This window comes from Mus caroli, unplaced genomic scaffold (genome assembly GCF_978045245.1).
Source record: "Mus caroli unplaced genomic scaffold, Mus_caroli_1 scaffold_14, whole genome shotgun sequence".
Classification (NCBI taxonomy): domain Eukaryota; kingdom Metazoa; phylum Chordata; class Mammalia; order Rodentia; family Muridae; genus Mus; species Mus caroli.
Genome location: NW_028227269.1, coordinates 109813586 through 109833568, shown reverse-complemented (window position 1 = coordinate 109833568; position 19983 = coordinate 109813586). Strand labels below are relative to the sequence as shown.

Below are 19983 nucleotides of genomic sequence, written 5' to 3'. Positions count from 1 at the left end.
AGACACAGGTCAGTTGGAGTGAGTTTATTAGAAGTTAGAAAGACACATACACACATCACGGAGCACTTCAGATTAGTAGAGAAAAGCAGAATTCAAATTTCCACACCAAGACTACACAGCAAATCTACGTCAGTGTGTCCTGGGGAGGCCCCGCGCAGGGCACCGGCCAGGTCTCTAAGGACGACAGGGGCGTGCAGCGCATGCCTCACTCCTACAGCTCAGTGACTGCACAGGTCACCATCATGCCACTGTAATAAACCTGCGTGACACTAAGGCCTGTCTTCAAGGTGAACAGCTACTCTCTCTTAACTGTTAAACTTGTTGTTACACATTAATGGGCTTATTAACACGGTTGATATCTCTAAGTACATATCTGGCAAAGCTACATGTATCCAGAAATCAAGACCCCAAAAGGACGGCAGCACCGCAAGGAAGGGCCCGTCCCAGAGGTGCGGCTGACAAGCCCCTAGGGCTGCTAGACAGCGGAAGGACAGCACTGGAGGGGCCGCAGGAGGCGCTGCCCATCCTGCCATGCAGGAGCAGGGGGAGGCACCGGGCGGGCGGCTAGGCCTGTCAGACAGAAAGAGAGAAGCAGATGAGGCCACAGCAGCAGGAGTGACAGCCCCACCCACCCTCCCGCCCGCCTGCCTGCCCCCGCAAGCCTGCTCTACAGTATTTCTAGGTCATACATCTCAGCGGCAGGCACTCTGCCCAGCAGCCCAGGCACTCCCGCCACACTAGGCTGGCACAGCAGTGCTGGGCCCAGCACGGGAGGGGAGCTGAGGTCAGCTTTCAGGGAACTGTCAAGAGTGAAAGTCAAGCACAGAGTAGCACTGTGTCAGAAATCTCCTGGATACTCACTATGGAAAGGTTCACAAGTTGTGCGTGAGAGGTATTGGACGTGGTGGTGAGCAACACCCGTACAAAGGGCAGGCTGATGTGGACGACAGCATGGAAGCAAGTCTCTCTAAACTGTTCCATATCCCTGCAGGCTGAGGACTTCCAGACTCTTCAATTACAACACTAACATCCTAGACATCTCAGAAACTTTGAGACTCAGCGACTTTAAAAGTCAACAGCACATTTGAAACATGTAGCTAATGATCCAAATAAAATCCGTTTCCACAGGCAGCAATACCTCCTGGGTCTGCCAAAATCTCGAACGCGCACAGACAACTAGGCCTGGCCCGCCCGCTCAGACTCACCATGGGACGCTGAGCAAGTCATTTAACCAGCCCGAGCTTCATCTTTCTCATCTTTAAAACGAAAAATAAAACTTGTTACCAATGGCTCGTGAGTGCCAGGAGGACAAGAAAACACCCATCCCGCCGTCTGTCATGAAGAGGACTCTAAACACACACAGCAGGCCCTACTGCCCTCATGTCTGTGCCCCACAGCAAGACGCTCGCCTCCCTCCCCTGGGTTCAAATGGATCTCAGTGGAGTTCAGTCCAGGCAGCCACCCCCACCTAGAAGCTTGAGGGCCCAGGGGAGCAGCCGCCCACCACCGCAGTCAACAGAGGTGGCAGGCTGTGCACTCAGCACCTGCACCCCAGGGGAGATGGATAATGGCTGACTAGAACTCAAGAAGACAGACATACCCAACAGCATGGCTCTAGGGCCGGAGGCTCACAAAAGACGTGCCTATTGAATAAACCCATAAGTGTGTTTCTTTTTTAAATTACATGGATCGTGTGTGTGTGTGTGTTTGTGTGTGTGTGTGTGTGTGTGGAGAGAGAGAGAGAGAGAGAGCGCGAGCGCTTGCACGAGCTATCCCAGTGTTTAGAGGATAACTGTCCACCATGGACGTCCTGGGAATTAAACTCCAGGTCACTTGAATGGCAACTGCCTTTATCAGCTGAGACATTTTGTAAGCTCTCAAAGTGGGTTTCTGAACAGAAATAAATCACATAATATACTGATTTTACTATTTAGTGTCTCTGTACAATAGAATTGTAGGTGTGGCATTTTTATAACTTCTTTTAGTATACTCTTGCTGCCCTCTTAGTAGAAATAAAACTGCACTTTGAACTAACAGTTCCTTCGCTCCCTGAGGCCCTGAAGGAGACATTTCACACATTGAAACCCGTGAAAGTCAAAGTGGGCCTCGTGGTTCACACCTTCAATTCCAGAGCTCAGAATTCACAGGCAAACAGATCGCTGTGAGTTCCCCAACCAGGGCTACACAGTGAGATCCTGTCTCAAAGACCAAAATAAGGTGGCACACACCTTTACTTCCAGCACTCAGGAGGCAGAGGCAGGAGGATGTCTGTGAGTTCAGGCCAGCCTGGTCTACAGAGTGAGTTTCAGGACAGCCAGGGCTACACAGAGAGACTCTGTGTCCAAAAACAAAAACAAACAACCAACAACTTGTAGAAGCCAGGCACTGGGGCACACACCCATAATGGACACACCTGAGAAACTAGCCCAGGAGCTGCCTGAGTCTGAGACCAGCCTGGGCTCCACAGCATCCTGTCTCAAACAAAGTGAAGCAGACAGGGATACAGTCAGTTGTAGAGCCCTTCCCTTCCACAGGGATGTTTCAATCCCTAGTACTGGCACAGTGTACGTACACACACACACACACACACACACACACACACACACACACACACTCAGACTTGTAGAAATCTCAGCACAAGAGCAATATGGTTTAAGAGAAGACAGGCAGGAGACTGCTTCTCAAGGGCCCCAGGAAAAAGGAGCCAAGGTGGAGGCTGTCCTGGGGGTTCTGGTCCATGGAGAACTAAGTCACATGGTGCTGCAAGGTGAACTGTCTGCAGGATGACCTCACACCAGACAGCCCAGCACGGCTCCACCTCAGCTGGGACCGTGCCCATGATTGGCACAACTTTCACAACAGACACAGAATCACATGGATATAGGATAACTAAGAAAACTGACTTTTATCTAGAAAAGACTGAATGTCCACAAAGCAGCTTTCGCAGAAATGCACCCTACTAGAGAGTGAGCTGCTATAGCAGTGCCTGCTAGAGCCACATCATATCTCAGACCCGAGGAAGCCTGTGGGAGCCCGTTTCCATGAGGCGTGATCACCATCATCATGAGACACACTGAAGAGGATCCGCTGTCCTCCCAGGCCCTCGCTCTCGGCCTCCTCGACCACACAGCCACGCATCTGCATAGCCACGGTTGCTGCCTAGCAAGCCTTGCCTTTGACAAACATTATCCTGTTTTAAAGTCTATTTCTGAACACTGAAAAAAAGCCCTGAATTCCCATATAAATTGTTTCTGTGATTTAATCAACTACCATCTGTTTTGTGAATTCACTCTGGCTGAAGCTGTAAATACCCAGGAAAACAAAGGATGGACAGCTGCAGTATTTTAAAGAGCACTGAAATCTCTAAAAATTACAAGTGTAACCCAGGAGGTGGTGAGGCCCGCCTTTAATCCAGCACTCGGGAGGGAGGCAGAGGCAGCAGCGCTGGGAGTTCAGGCTTGGTGGTGGCGCTCTAACCCTAGAACCTAAGTCAGAGGCAGGCATCCCTCTGACATCAAGGCCAACCTGGCCAATACATCAAGCTTCAGACCAGCCAGGGCTACATAGTGAGGGAGGGAGGGAGGGAGGGAGGGAGGGAGGGAGGGAGGGAGGGTGGGTGAGTGTGTATGTGTGAGTGAGTATGGGTGAGTGTGATAGTGAGTGAGCGAGTGTGAGTGTGTGAATGTATGAGAGTGTGAGAATAAGTGAGAGTATAGGTGAGTGTGGATGAGTGTGAGAGTGTGAGTGAGTATAAATATGAGTGTGTGAGTGTGAGAGTGAATGAGTGAGTGTGGGTACGTGAGAGTATGCATGAGTGAGTGTGTGAGTATGTGTATGAGTGAAAGTGTGAGAGTGAGTGACTCAGCTAAGAGGAAAAGGCCTTGCCTAGCATGGGTAAGGCCCTATGTTCAATACTTTATAGTATAAAAATTAAAATCGAGCCAGTCAGTGACGCTGCACACCTTTAACAACACCACTCAGGAGGGAGAGGCAGGCAGATGTCTGAGTTTCAGTGTCTAATCCTAGGACAGCCAGAGCGACACAGAGAATCCCTGTCTTAACACACACATGCACGTGCGCGCGCGCACACACACACACACACACACACACACACACACGGAAAAAGAAACAAGGTATAACTGTAAGCTAAGTGTGTTGTGCGGAGGCTGAGGTAGGAGGACTCCAAGTAAGTACAAGGACAACTTGGGCTATACACGGAGACTCAAAACAAACAAGGCTGTGGACATAGTTCAGTGATACAGCAGTTGCCTAACGTGCACGAAGCAGAGGTCAATCTCTAACACACGCTGTGTGCACACGCTTGTGTGCGTGAACACACACACAACGACAGCACCCTCCAGTGCACTCCTCCTCCAGTGCCCAGGGCAGGTGTGGGACTCGGAGTTGTGGACATTGTGTCTGGCACAGGACTCACATACATACAGACCTAGAAATACTGTCTCAGGAAAGAGCCCCCTGCAGCTTCACTCGAGAGCAGGAGAGTCTGCAAGCTGCCAGCCACCATCCGCCAGCCACCAAGCAGAACAGGCCCTCTGGACAAGCATGCAGGACCGGAGCCAAGTAAGAGTGCAGTCCAGAGTGCTGACAGAACAGGCATGGGCAGGAAGGTCCAGGCCTCTGCTGCAGTTTAGGACCACTGCCCAACAAGGCTCAGCAGTCACAGTGGATGCTGACTGGCTGTGCTGGCACGAGACCGCTGCTAGACAGACAGAGATGTCACCCTCCACTGCGGCCACTGACATTTCACACGAGGATCAGTCAGGACCCTAGCTCCTCCAAACTACTGCAGCTAAGTAAATCCTAGAGCCAATCAACCCAAGCCCCAGGACAGGCTGGATCAAAGTGCTAAGCAATGATTTACAAAGCCGCATAGTGACAGCTAGACACACACCTGGACAAGCCCAGGGTGTGTGATATGCCTGGTCTGCTGGACCCTCTTAATCCTCTCCTTGAACAAAGCTCCAGAGACACCAATCCACCACAGGAGTTGACACCCACACACTGCCCACAACCCTGGGTAGGAAGCGGTGGGGAAGACCTCCCGGGGGGACTGGAGGAGCAGGGCCAACACAGACCTCTGACACAGTCTGTGTCATACACAAGCAGGTGGTTCTAAGTCAGAAAGTCGGGAGCCCTGTCAGGTGGCGGTGTGGAGACCAGCCCTAGTGCACCTGCTCTGAGCTGCTGTCTGAGCTGCACTTAGCATCAGCTCCCGGCAAGGCTTTCTAGCAGCCCCAGGGCAGCCTCCTGAGCGGCATCAAGAGCACTGAGTTAGCATGACCTGGGGAGTTAGGAAAGACAGTTAGTCAGCCATGCCCATGCCCATGCCCATCCCCGGGTTACAGGAGACCAGAGTGTGGACGGGGTTTTTGCACGGCCAGGACACTCAGTCAGCATGCATGCTCTACAAGAGCCCAGTCAGCTTTCAGGGATTCCTAAAGAAAACTACTGCAAGCAACACAGCTTCCGAGTTAGCAGAAGTTAGGACTTACAGAGAGCTTCCCTGACGCTTAATTTGCGAAAAGTGGCGAGTCTAGCGTGAGACACGACAGCTAGCGAGTGCCGCTGGGGAGGCCGGCAGGTCCCGCCCGGTGCAGCCAGCGCGCTGTACTTACCCCATTCCACTCTACGCTCATACTCACTTCCTCCCCTCCGTCAGGGCCACTCTCGTACTTGACCACGTCCATATTGAGACTCTCCCGGCTCCTCCGCTTCTCCATGCTCTCAGGGTCATTTAGCACTTCAGCCACTCTCTGTTTGTGAACATTGTCAAGACCCTGTGAGCCAGGCAGGGGAGAACGGGTGGCCCGTTAGCACTGACATCTCAGAAGGCTTCTCAGTATCTGAGCTTCACTAGGGACAGGTCAAATTCTCTTTGCTGTTGCTGCTAGAACTTGGGCGTGCCTGCTGCACAGCCACGTGGAAGAGGTCAGAGGGCATGTGGTCAGTTGGCCTCCTCCTTCCGCCCTCATGCAGGTGTCTCCCCCTTAGCCCTCACTTCTCACTGCCCCACAGACACCAATTCTTATGTAATGGGACAAACACAGATGAGCGCGTTTGGGGGCGGGATTCAGGCTCCCTAGGGTCACGAGAATGGGGGTGGGGGTCTGTGCTATATGAGTCCATATCACCAAAGCACACAGAACTGACTGTACACAGAACATTGTACTCTATGTAAGCATGCCTGTAATCTCAGCACTACAAAGCAGCAATAGGAGGACAAAGAGTTCAAGGCCAGGCTGGCTACACAAGGCCCTAGATTCAAATCAGAACAAGTGTTGTAAGCTAATACTGAGCCCCAGGTAATGAGGGACACACTTGAAGGACCGGGCTGGAAACGTAGCTAAGTGCTCACCCAGCATCTACACTGGGTCCTATCACCAACACCACACACAGCAGACCTGACGGCGCTTGCCTGCTACCTCAGCCCTTGGGAAGTGAAGGCAGGAAGAGCAGAAGCTTGAGGTTAATCCCAGCTACAGATTGAGGCCAGCCTAGGAAACAAGATAATCTGTCTCCTATAACAACAATGTTAACCCTGGCACATGCCCATACCCTGCCCTGCTGTATGTAACGTGATGCTCATGGGGCACAGACGCTGTCCTGTCCAGAGCTTCTGCGGCTGTCTGGTGGAGAACGTCCTCATGACACACTCACACCCCTTCTCTGGAGCTCTGAGGCCCCTGTAGCTCCTCTTGCTACAATCTACCTGCAATCTAGAGTAGGCCTAAACTGTAGGCCCTGCTCCAAGGGAGGCAGCATCACAGCTAATGACAGCCACAGATTGCCTGACTCAGCCCCCAGGACCAAAGGGGCAGCAGTGAGAGCTCTGCTTGAGCCCCAGCCCACAAGTCCCAATAGAGCTAGCCCAGCTGGGAGCACCTCACACCAACTGTGAGCACGTGACAATTGAGAGCACCTCACACCAAGGAGCTCATGAGCACGTGATGAGAGCTCTTCCATTCTTATTTTTCTTCCTTTTTCATTCATCATTTCTCATTTCTTTTTAGTTCCTGACACTAAGTCTCCTATAAATGTTCACTCTCTCTGCCTCAGCCCCCTGAGTACTGAAAGGCCGTCACGCTCGGCTCCTTTGAACAGTTTAGACAAATAGTCCTGGGCGTGTGACAAGTGCTCCTCACTGAGCTAAGCCCAAATCAACCTTTCAATAACAGCCACGCAGAAAGCCTCACAGTCCCAACAGATCACTCTGAGAGAAGCGTCACACACACCTGTTTACGTGACCTCATGGCGGCTTCTTCCAATGTCTCTGCAGCTTCAAACTTCCCCTGCCGTCGGTAAAGTGCTCCAAGGTTTTTCAAAGTGGTTGTGACAGTGGGACTGCAAGAGGGCACACAACACAGAAGCGGTCAGTGCAAGGGCCGGCCGGCCGGCCTGCGTGCTTTGTGAGAACGTGGTAAGCCCCCAGGGCTGAGGGCAGCCGCTCGGCAGTGGCTCAGATGAGTGGGCACTGTGCAGGGCGCGGAGGTTAGCGCTCCTGTCAGCTACGACACTCTCATGCTCTCCACTCAGGCAGCCTGATGCTCAGGACTGTTAGACTCCCACAGATGGCAACCTCCCAGAGCCTGACCAGTCACAGGTTCCTATAGCTTGGCCACAGAAGCACGTGGCTAGTCTGCAGGCAGAGCTGGGTCTATGCAGGTCTTATCTTTTGCGTCTCAGCAGAACCTCCAGACCTGACAATGTGAGACACTTTGTAACTGAAGCAGCGGGCAGGACAGTCTTGCTAATGTGAGAGCTATGGAACTGGGGAAATGGCTCAGTGGATCCAGTGCTGCACAAGCAGGAGGGCCTTAGTTTGGATCCCACTGGGAATCTAAGAGCCAAGCAAGGAGGTGTGTGCAGAAACCACACCAGAGGACTGGGGACACACGGATACCAGGCCCTCCCTGGCCAGCCAATCCAGCCAATCCAGCCAATCCAGCATGCTCCAGGTTCAGGGAGAGACCCTGGCTCAAAAAATGTACTTGGAGAGAAATAAAAGAGAGTAAAAGAGAGTAAAAGTTCGTGCTGCTCTGGCCTCCACAGACACACACCGCCAAGTGCACTTGTACACAAGGACAGTTTTTGCAAAGTCAGAAACTGCCTGATATGGGATATACCTGCGTGATCCTAGCACTCAGGAGGCAGGGGCAGGAAGACTAAGAGTTTAAGGCCAGGATGGGTTACCTAGCAAGGCCAATCACAAAATAAAAAGCTGGCAGGGCAGTGGTGGCACACACCTTTAATCCCAGCTCTTGGGAGGCAGAAGCAGGTGGATTTCTGAGTTTGAGTCCAGCCTGGTCTACAGAGTGAGTTCCAGCACAGCCAGGGCTACACAGAGAAACCCTGTCTCAAAAATAAATAAATAAATCCTGGCCTCACTTTGGTGCCAGTCTGTATTCTGAGAGATGGCTTCCTCTCACTAATGGTAGGCATCTCAGCTACAGAAATAAAGAAGGTACCTGCATGTCCCTCAGGCAGAAAGGTGAATTCTGCAGTGAGTACAATGGGGACCCAAAAGAAGACACTCTGACAAACTGAAGTCTAACAAGTTCTGCTGATGTGGGTGAGGAGGAAGCTGAGCCTTAAAGGCCAGCCGGCAAAGCTGGGGCAGGCAGTAGGCTCTAGGCCAGCCACGGGCATGGCACCCATGGCAAGGGTGTGTCCACGTCACCCTGTGCATACGAATATTTGTTAAGGACGGGCTTCTACCCACACCTATGCTGAGCCTACTGCACATGCCTAAGGTGATCCTGGCTAGATATCCCTTCTCCTCCAAGTAGGTGTTTGTCAATAAAAAGCATTGATAGACAACATTCACCCTGCTGCAGTGATGGGACGGTAGGTAAATAGACATGATCTCACTAGGAAAACAGGCAGGTTTGTAGGCAGGGTTTTTTGCCTTTTGTTGATGATGATGATGTTGTTGTTCTGGAGACAGGGTCTCACTATGTAGTCCTAGGACTCCTTATATTAACCTCAAACTCATCTAACAGGTCTTTCTGCATCTGCCTCTCAAGTACTGGGATTACAGGTATGTATCACCATGCCTGGATGCTTTCTTTTTTCTTTATTTTACTAATTATTATTATTACTAGTATAATACATACATATACGTATGCATGAGCAACGACTTGTGTGACGGTCGGAGGACAAGTCTGAGTTTACGTCAGCTCCCAGGACAAATGCTCCCCAGCCAGTCAGCTCAGGGGTCAGGGGTTAACAAGACGATGGGGAAGGGGGGGGTATGCGAGTAGGCTCTCACACTGGTCCAGCACGGCCATTCCCTGCTGTTTAGGGTTTGGTCTGGGCAGACTCACCTGTCCACTTTGCAGGCTTTATACCAGCCACCATACTCTCCAAAAGACGACCCGTCCTTCTGCTTGCCCTAATGTCAGAGAGAAGTCAGGTGAGTGAGCTGCTGCGTCCCGCCCCACCCAGCCCGCCCCGCCCCACCCCCCTCCTCCAGGCAGCACAGCACAGCCTTACTTTGCACTCCTCTCTCTCTTCAGCGTGCATCCAGATGGGCTTGTTCTCGTCTAGGGAAGAAAAACAATGTAAACTGTAGAGTAAAAGACTCAGCCGGGCCGTGGTGGCGCATGCCTTTAATCCCAGCACTTGGGAGGCAGAGGCAGGCAGATTTCTAAGTTTGAGGCCAGCCTTGTCTACAAAGTGAGTTCCAGGACAGCCAGGGCTATACAGAGAAACCCTGTCTCGAAAACAAACAAACAAACAAACAAACAAAAGACCCAGTCAATGATGGCGGCACTTAGACAGGCATATCTCTGAGTTCCAGAAATAGGCAGGACTACAGAGAAACCCTACGTCAAAAAAGAAGAAGAGGAGGAAGAGGAGGAGGAGGCAGCGGAGGAGGAGGGAAAAGAAATCTGGTGCCAGGTGAGATGGTACATGTACTGGCTAGTTTTGTGTCGACTTGACACAGGCTGGAGTTATCACAGAGAAAGGAGCTTCAGTTGAGGAAATGCCTCCATGAGATCCAGCTGTAAGGCATTTTCTCAATTAGTGATCAAGGGGGAACGGCCCCTTGTAGGTGGGACCATCTCTGGGCTGGTAGTCTTGGGTTCTATAAGAGAGCAGGCTGAGCAAGCCAGGGGAGGCAAGCCAGTAAAGAACATCCCTCCATGGCCTCTGCATCAGCTCCTGCTTCCTAACCTGCTTGAGTTCCAGTCCTGACCTCCTTTGGTGATGAACAGCAGCATGGAAGTGTAAGCCGAATAAACCCTTTCCTCCCCAACTTGCTTCTTGGTCAGGATGTTGTGCAGGAACAGAAACCCTGACTGAGACAGCACATAACCTTAATCCCAGCACTTGGGAAGCAGAGGCAGGCGGATTGTTCTAGGCTAGCCTGGTCTACATAGGAGCTTCAGGAAAACCAAGGCTACACAGTAACCACTAAGCAGACAGCCTCTAAGGCTGTCAGTGACTGCAAGGTTTTATCTTTCTTTTTTTTTTTTTTGTCTTCTCAGGGATGTTTTCTGTTCTTTCAAGTGTGTGTTCATGTGTGAGGTGCATGTGTGTATATATGTTTTGCATGCATGTGGTCACACATATGTGGAAGTGAGCATGTACACGGGTGAACATGCATGTGGAGAATCCAGGCTGACCCCTGGAGTGTCTCACTCGCTCTGACTTACTCAGTGCAGCAGGGTCTCTCAGCCACACCCAAGTTGTCTCCCTAAACAGCCTGCTCACTGGGCTGTTTCCCCATCTGAGGCCGGAATCCCAGGCTGGTGGCCACACCACCTGGCCTCTATCATCCCCGCAGCCCAAGTCTGAGGTCAAGCTGACCCTGGAGGAAGCCTGACAAGGGCACCGGAAGGAGACAGCTCTCTGAGTCTACCACTGAGGATGCCAGGGAGTGATGCCTGCTCGCTGAACAGAGGCTAGCCTCTGTAAAACACCCAGACACATAAAAATAAGCTTTAAGCAAATAAATAATAAATCCTTAAGTGAAAGAAAACCACACGTGTGCATGTAATAATTGAGAGAAACCCCGTCTGGACCCATCCTGTGACCTTTTCACAAATTCATAATTGTCGTCTGAGTGTTTCACACCACACTTTGTAAAGGAAACGTTTAACACGAACCTTGTTTTTGACTCAGCAACTTAAGATTTATTTGTGTATATGGTTGCCTTGTCTGCATGCACATCTGCACACCAGAAGACATCAGATCCCATCTATGCAGTTGTAAGCTGTCATGTGAGTGCTAAGAACTGAACGCAGGGCCAATAAAAATACAGCCAGCACCCTTAACTGCTGAGCCATCTCTCCAGGCCCTGAGGCAGAAATTTACAACCCTATAAAATCCCAGTTCCACTGCATGTCTTCCGGTGGCACAGGCAGAGGTTCGGCAGAGCACTCAGAACTACAGACTGAGGCCCAGGCTGGCACCGACACACCAACACCTTTCCTTACACAGTGCGTTAGCCCCTGTAGTGTGCAAAGCAGGAGGAGCAGCAAACAGCACATCAAGTCCAGGGCACAAGGGACATTTATATTTGTCACAGGTTTCCAGGGGACTGCAAACTAGACAGGATGAATGGCTCAAAGAAAAGGTTCTAGGGCTGTAGAGATAGTCCAGCAGTTAAGAGGTCCTGAGTTCAATCCCCAGCAACCACATGGTGGCTCACAACCATCTGTAATGGGATCCAATGCCCTCTTCTGGTGTGTCTGAAGCAGTGACAGTGTAATCAAATATATAAAAATAAATAAATCTTTAAAGAAAGAAAGGAAGGAAGGGAAGGAGGGAGGGAGGGAGAGACAGACAGACAGACAGACAGAAAGAAAGTAAGTAAGTTAGTTCCAGATATGTGGCTTAGGTCGTGTGTGACATGAGCAGGGGCTGTAGAGAAAGACACCGTGAGAGGCTGAGGGAGGGAGTCAGGGCCTCACCAATGTCCACTACCCACCTGCAACACGGCTTCCCTTCTACTGCTACTTAGGAGACAGTTCAAGGCCAGCGAGCTAGCTCAACCAGCAAGAGCAGAGCCACATGGCAAAGGTGGGTGTGACGGCACACACCTGTGAGCCAGCACTCCTGGGGCAAGATGGGACATGGAAAAAGGAGAATTGCCCTGGCTTAAGTGCAAACTATCTGGGATGGCTTCTAACCTCCATTGCACACATAAATAACACGAAATAAATGAACAAATATTTTTTAAAAACTAAAATTCAAACTAACTTCTCTCTGGAAAATGTGTGGAAAGGTTAGAAAAACAGCTCCAAGGGTGTGACTCTGGGTGACCTTCCAGGGGACACAGCGTTGATACACTTTACCATATGGTGGCACACAAACATCTCTAACTGCAGTTCAGGGAATACCCTCTTCAGGCTCACTCGCTGGAATGCTAGGTCCCCAGTTGCTAAGACTCTGGAAGGATTAGCAGGCCTGTGCCCTTGCTGGAGAAGGAATGTCCCTGGAGATGTGTCTTAACGTCTCAAAAGTCCACTCTCTTCCTAGTCTCACTCTTCCTCCTGCCTGTAAGCTCTCAGCCGCTGCCCCAGCGCCATGCCTGCTGCCCCCGTGCTCTGGACGACATGATTTGATGGTCAAGGACTCATCCTCTGAAACTAGAAGTAAGCTCCCAAGTAAACGCTTCCTTTCATAAATTCCCTTGGTCATGGTGCCTCTTCACAGAAATAGAAACGTAAATATGACAACATAAAATAATAAAACCTTTAAAAAAAGAAGAGAAGAGTTCTGTGAGGACTTGGGGAAAGCCACCCTTGTCAGTACACACAGTTAGTGCATTTGTTAGTTGCCTCTTACCGTCCACAGATCCAAACTCCCGCTCGTGTGCGCGGGTGAGAATCTCCTTGTACAGAGTTTCCGCTTGCTTGAACTTCCCTTGTTTCAGATAACAGGAGGCCTTGGAGGAAACACAGTACTTAGTGCTTAGTGCCTCCACGCAGACACACGGGGGCTTTCATCTACAGAAGAGCCATGGCTCCCCCGCAGCATACCAGGTTGTTCTTGGTCTTGGCCACGTTGGGATCGTCGGGCCCCAGCTTCGTCTGGTAGATGCCCAGGGCCCTCTGGTAATAATACTCCACCTCCTCGTACTTGCCCTGGTTCTGGCACAGCAGGGCCAGGTTATTTAACTGCTTGGCAACATCGGGATGATCCTTTCCCAGAACCTGGGTTAGAAACAGCGCATGAGAGACACCACCATCAGTCACTCTGCACCCTCTGCCACGGGCTCTGCTAAAGCACGGATGTAAATGTGGACCTGCTGTGCTCCACGTGCAGACAGGGCGCCCGCACAGAACTGCTATGGCAGACCACAGCAGAGCGGCTGGAGTCACTGACCTCACCTTGCAGGAAGGGGAGGGAAGGGAAGGGGAGGGGAAGGGGAAGGGGAGGGGAGGGAAGGGGAAGGGGAGGGGGAGGGGAGGGGAGGGGAGGGGGGAGGGGGAGGGGAGGGGAGGGGAGGGGAGGGTGCGATGCTCACTTCCTCAGCTCCCTCACCTCAACTTCAGAATCTCCTGCCTCTACCCACCAGGTGCTGGGATCGCAGGCTTGAGCTACGATGCCCGGCTCTTCCTTCTTCCTTTTATTTTTGGGGGATGGGGTGGGGTATCCGTTTATTAGTTTCATTAGATATGTGATCTTACTCTGCAGTGCAGGCTAGCCTGAAAGTTGCTATTTAGCCCAGGCTAGTTTTGAACTCTTGACTCCAGCTCAGGTGCTTCCACAGCCCTTAGTGTTTTGTCTAACTCATGGCAGGTGCTACTACAGAGCGCACCAGGAAGCTAAGGAAGCTGGGCTCACGAAGGCCTTGGTTACCGAGTTCAAATGCTGGACCCCAGGGGCTGGCTGCCCTCCGAGCAGTCCTACTCCTGCACACACACCCAGGGCCTCAGTGGGCTCATCCCTCCATCAACACCCATGTTCCCCATTCCCGCCGTCTCGTAAGCACACCTGCTATTCTTCTCTGACAAGTCTCAGCACCAAAAATCATCTTGCCAATCCTTTCCTTGCCTAGTCCTTGCCCTAGAATATAGACTCAAGTCTGCAAAAGCTTGGTGTCTTCCCTCAGCATCGTCCCTAGCAAAGGCGCCTGACACACATGGAAGAACAAACTCACAAAATAATTCCCTCCAAAGCCTGCTCAAGCACTGGGTCTGCTGGCACACACCTCAGTCACAGCACGCAAGGACGCAGAGACAAGCGGATCTCAGTGAGTTCAAGGCCAGCCTGGTCAACAGAGAGAGTTCCAAGACTACACAGAGAAAGCCTGTCTCAGGAAAAACTAAAAACAACACTGTCTCTCAGTGCTGCGCTCACTCCTGCGCACAGCCCAACGCCTTCTCCACACCCTCTCCCTGACTCTGAAACTGTAAAGCCAGTTAGCCAAGGTTCAGTTCAACCACAAACCCTCCCTGGAAAGCTGGCTAGGGACTGTAGAAGCCCTGTTCCCTCCTCTTCTGTGGCTCGGTCCTACCGATGCTCCATCCTGGCCCCAGCCAGTCAAGAGACAGTGCTCCGCCAAGCAGGAAGTTCTACAGGAAGCACTTCTGTAAACTTGGGGCAGGGGGTTGTTTTCTACAACAGACTTTCCTCCGGACTGGTACCAGGCTTCTGGACTCAACAGAGACCCTCCCCCTCAGCCCACCCGGCAGGTCACCTTAGAGACCTTCTCACCCTGGTCCCTCTTTACATGTACCCTGCTCTTGAACCTAGCACACACAACTCCACACACAACTCGACACTCCCCTTTCCTAAGTAAGCAAGCCATACACAATGAAGCCCTATCTACAGGGGCTGGAGCGCTGCCCCGGCAGTTAAAACACTTGCAGAAGCCCTGGGTTTCATGTCCAGCATCCGCGTGGTAGCTTACAACCATCTGTAGCTTCAGCGGGTTCACACCCAATGCCATCGTCTAACCTCTGAGGGTTCCATGATCCATGTGCTGCACAGACATACGTGCAGGCAAAACACTCAGACATAAAGTGGATAATGCTAGTAAAAATGTTTGAAAAATAATCTATACATTTGGTAATCCTTGCAATATGGCTCAAAATTCATGATCACTAGCCAGTTACGACTGATAAACAACTTTAAGAACTTTAACAATCTGGGGCTGGGGAGATAGCTCAGTGGTTAGGAGCATTAACTGCTCTTGCAGAGGACCTGAGTTCAGTTCCCAGCACTCACTACAGCAGCTCCAAGGGCTCTGGTGCCCTCTTCTGGCCTCTGCTGGCACCAAGCACACATCCAGTACACATACATGCTTGTAGGCAAAACATTCATATACACAAAATGAAAATAAATAAATCTTAAACCAAATGAAAACACAAATCGAACTGTGACCATTCATCCTGTCTAGTCCCCTGGGAACCTGGGAACCTGTGACAAATATAAATGTCCCCTGTGCCGTGGACTTGCTGTGCTGTTTGCTGCCCCTCCTACTTTGCACACTACAGGTGCTAACGCACTGTGTAAGGAAAGGTGTTGGTGTGCCGGTGCCAGCCTGGGCCTCGGTCTATAGCCCTGAGTGCTCTGCCTGTGCCACCGGAAGACATGCAGTGGAACTGGGATTGTTATTTAAGGTTTATGTGTTTCTGTGCATCACATGCACACCTGACGCTCACTGAAGCCAGAAGAAAACTTTGGATCTCCTAGAACTGGAGTTACAGTTGTGAGCCCCCACGTGGCTGCTGGGAATTGAACTTACATCTTCTGTAACAGCAGCCAGTGCTCTTAACTGCTGAGACATCTTTCTAGCTCCAGTAAACTTATTCTTGTTTTGAGATAGGGTCCCCATGTGAAGTCGTGATTGTCCTGAAACTCACTCTGTAGACCAGGCTGGCATTAAACACACAGAGATCCACCTGCCTTTTCCTCCCAAGTGCTGGGACCAAAGGCGTGTGCCACTGCACCTGAGAGAACTTAATCTTAAACTGAAGTATCTTTAATGACAAGAACGCACCATCAGTGAATGCAGAGACTGCTGCACTTCCCCTGCTACTCAGAACTTTTCTGGCCAACAGCAGGAGGAGTAAGGCTGAACACAGGAAGCCCCTTTCTGCCTTTCTGGAAGTTACTCTTAGTAAACAGATAATAAATAACAACATAGCACTGTGCTCGGTTCTCAAACCTTAAAATGATGTCATTCCCCGAGAGAGAGGGAGAGACAGAGACAGATAGACAGACAGACAGACAGAGAGAAATTAAATTCAGTGAAGAAGTGCAGCTGCCTCTCACCTTCTCCCTGATCTCCAGGGCTCGTTTACACAGCGGCTCCGCCTCCTTGTACTTCCCTCGCTTACCGTACAGTACTGCTAGGTTGTTGAGAGTCGCTGCCACCTGCCAAGACAGAAGGCCACAAGGAGCCAGTGTAAGAGTGGCCATGACAGGAGTCCCAGATCCTCCCACATGCATGGTGACACTCAGCAGATCAGAGGGACTCACTACAAAATGCATCATCACTGAAACTAAACAATCAACATGATCTTGATTCTTCAATTTCTCAAAGCCACAAAGGCAACCAAATCAGATCTCTGTACACATCTGAGCAGACACATAAAAAGACAGCACAGATTCTTAAGAACAAATCTAGAGGCCATGCGCCTTGATTTTGGATCAAAGTGAAGTGAGCCAATGATCTGAGGAGGTGACTTGACAAATCAGAGGGGACCCAAAGGTGTGAGTGTCACTACCTGAGCAGGCCCTACCGGTACCATCTGGGACAAGGTGGCTCTCAGACCCTCCCCGTTGGAATGAGCTGGACAAAAATGCATTGGGAAAATAAGCTGTAAAGGCCTGGAAGGAGGGGGTATACACACCGCGGGATGATCTCTGCCCAGGGTTTTCTCTCGGATAGCCAGGGCGTCATTCAGGAGGTTAGCTGCATCTTTATACTTGTTCTGATCCCTAAACCGAAACATACAGTCCTCGTTCAGCTGGAGGTCAGTCACGAACCCCACCAGTCTAGTTAGTTAGTAAGCCATTACTGATACCGAGGACTGAACGCCTGGGGTCCAGGCATACAAAGAATTTACTTCACCACAAAAGTCAGCCTGAACCGTTTTCAAATGCAATTTTGACTGCAGTGCTGGCCTATCGAGGCAGTCCAGAGAAGTGGACAGACAGAGTCTATAGGTAGGTCAGAGAGATTCTCTGCCAGCAGGAGTCAGCTGAAGCCAGAAGACTGTAGAGACTCAGACCTGCCCTAGACCTGTTTAGTCAGGGGACCAAGGATCAGGCCCAGCACAGTGAGACTGAAGCCCACCAGGATATTTAGATTAAAAGTGAAAATTTTAGAGCACTGTAAATCCCTTCAGTAAAATTCCAAGGAGAGTGCAGATGACTTTAAATATCCACTTAAGGAAAGGCACAGTGAAACACCTCACTCACTCCCTGACAGGAAGGAAGAAAGAACCTGCACTGCCCACACAGGGGCACCGTGGCAGGAGCACAAAGGGCACCACCCCTCTACAGAGCAGCTGGGCAGAACCATCAAAGCTTTAAAGAGAACCCGTTTCAGGAGATTATCCTAAGGGGGGAATTTTTTATATTAAGTGTGTGAGTGTTTTTCCTGTAATTACACAGACACACACAGGCCAAACACTCACATACATAAAATAAAACTGATTTTAAAGAAGTCGAAGTGACTGAGTTGGTCAGTGCAGAGGGCAAAAGGGCTACTCAGGCAGAGCTGGCCCGGAGCTACAGAGAGCACCTGGCTGGTCCTGCGAGACCCCTGCCACCAAGCTGGCTGAACATTCTAGATCAACTGCTAGCTGTCTGAAGCAGATAGGAAGGCTGGAAAGCTGTTTCATAGAGGCTCATGAAACACTGCCTCTCAGAAAGTTCAATGCAGTAACCCAAAGACTAGCCTGTACACCAGGGCCAAGATGTTGAGCATGGTGGCCACGTCGGGGTGGTCGTGGCCGGAAGTCTTCTCCAGATCCTCCAGGGCCTGCTTGCAGAGTGGCACCGCCACCTCGTAACGCCCCTGTGAAGCATACTGGATCACCAAGTTGTGGAGCGTGCGCAGCCTTGCAGGGATCTCATAGCCGCCCTGCTGGGCGGCAGCCGCAGCACTGCTGTGCTGCTGCTGGACTGCAGAGAAGGTACACGGCCGTGGTTAGGACAGAGTGGCTAACACATGGACAGCACCCTAGCTCCAGTCAGTGCATATGCTAGCCCATAGTCTCCTGGGGACCCATGAGCAAGCCAAGAGAAACAGCCCGTCGGGAACAGTGTGCTGCGGACTGACACCACCACAGGATTCCTCCAAGGGAGAACAGAAAGGGTAGGTCCTCTGACTTCTTTAACCCTGCAAAGACCCACGCCTATATACTAACTAACATCCCACCACACACTAACTACTATAAAGTTTGGGAAAGACAGAGGCAATCTCCCAGGTATGGTGGCACACACCTATAATCCCAAAATTAGAGAGGATGAGGCAAAAGAACGGAGAGTCTCAGGTCTAGGGCTGGAAAGATAGTTCAGTGGTTAGAGCACACACTTACTGCTCCTGCAAAGGACTGGGGTTCAGTTCCCAGCACGTACATGGCAGCTCACAACCAGCTGTAATTCCATTTCTAGGGGCTCTGCCACCCTCTTCTGACCTCTGTAGGCACCAGACACCCACCTGGTACATATACATACATGCAAATGAAACACTCATACACATGAAATAAAAATTTTTAATCTTAAAAAAAAAGGCCACCCTGGGCTACCATGTGAGACCTCGAGTGAGTAAATATAAATATATAGTAGTCTCACAAGCTAAGTATGCCAGGGCAGGACTGTCCTCAGAGAGGAAGCGGCCCCACACTACTCCACATTGAACGACACGGTCACATCCTCGCTACTCACTTCCTTGTCCTGGTTCGTCCTCGTCATTTGGGAAGAGGTCATCCAGCGGCTCTCTGGTGGAATCAGGGTCTTTGTCCTCCTACAAGAGACCCAGCGCGTCCTTCACTCTGGAGAACCCCCATGCTGCCTGCAAATCTCTTAACATAAAATTCCTTTTTACTTACTACAGACCAGGCAAGACAGCCAGTTTTTTACAGTTCAGAGTATGACAATCTGAGTGTGGCTTACCCAGCAGCTCAGTAAAGAGCAATGAGTTTACTAAACTTGCCTACCTTGGGCAAGGCCTGTGGGTAGGTAACCACCCCTATCCACACCCCCCCCGCCACCCCCCAAAAAGAAACAAATCGAAGGAGCCAAAGAGGGTTGGATAGATTAGAACTGAGGAAACCTAACTGTAGGCCATTGCCTGAAAAAACAGGCAGATCCTGACTGCATTTCTAGACCTTAGATTCTTTGGCTGTGTTCAGGTGAAGTTCTAGCAGACAAGCAAAGTCTTGCTGGAAATCCAAAATTAGTGGCAGGGAAAAAATGGTGTATTTATAATTCCCAAAGCAACAGGGGGAGGAGCTCCCTCATGCCATTCCTACAGAGGAGCTAAGGGCCTGTCAGTTTTACATCATAACTCCAACAGATTCCTCTCAGTGCCCAGGCAGAGACAGTGAGGAAAGCCAACGCCCTGGCCTGATGAGGGAACAAATGCGCGTCACCATTGGCGACAGCACCGCCAATGCAGAGGGGAACAGGAAAGCAAATCTCCCGGTGAAAACATCCCCTAGGATGAATAACGCATCCTTCAAAGATGCAGAGACCATGGGAGATGAAGAACCGTTTTATGAGATGTGACAGCCAAGAGGGGACAAGCATCAGGGCTGTGCCCAGTGGAAAGCATCTGCATGGCAGAGGTCTGCGTCCCATCTCCATCACCGACACACGCCTACACAACACACCACAACACGAGCCGCCTACCAACCAAGCCAGTACGAGCAAGCACCCACCCAACGCAACACACCTCATCTACTGGAAAGCCGAGCCTGCAGCTCTGAGCACAAAACACCAGTCACTAGATCCAACCTACGAGCACAGCTCAAGAGCAATGCCCAGTCA

At 51.0% G+C, this 19983-nt stretch overlaps 1 protein-coding gene across 19 annotated transcripts in view; it reads right to left on the bottom strand.

Annotated features, from left to right (window-relative positions):
* The window catches only part of Klc1 (kinesin light chain 1), a 47983-nt gene that overhangs the window by 11458 nt on the left and 16542 nt on the right, over window positions 1–19983 (bottom strand). For 3 of the 19 annotated variants that reach the window (XM_021179631.3, XM_085830699.1, XM_021179639.3), the window contains exons 4-13: window positions 18880–18958; window positions 17889–18114; window positions 16836–16923; window positions 16255–16356; window positions 13011–13184; window positions 12817–12916; window positions 9514–9563; window positions 9345–9412; window positions 7254–7362; window positions 5637–5798 (exon numbers count right to left, since the gene is read on the bottom strand). In XM_021179631.3, coding sequence (XP_021035290.1) covers window positions 5637–5798; window positions 7254–7362; window positions 9345–9412; window positions 9514–9563; window positions 12817–12916; window positions 13011–13184; window positions 16255–16356; window positions 16836–16923; window positions 17889–18114; window positions 18880–18958 — 1158 coding nt within the window. Of the gene's footprint in view, window positions 1–9; window positions 571–1205; window positions 1257–5636; window positions 5799–7253; window positions 7363–9344; window positions 9413–9513; window positions 9564–12816; window positions 12917–13010; window positions 13185–16254; window positions 16357–16835; window positions 16924–17888; window positions 18115–18879; window positions 18959–19983 lie in introns of those variants that run through there. The other 16 variants (XM_021179635.3, XM_029484486.2, XM_021179634.3 and 13 more) reach the window with 13 other exon arrangements.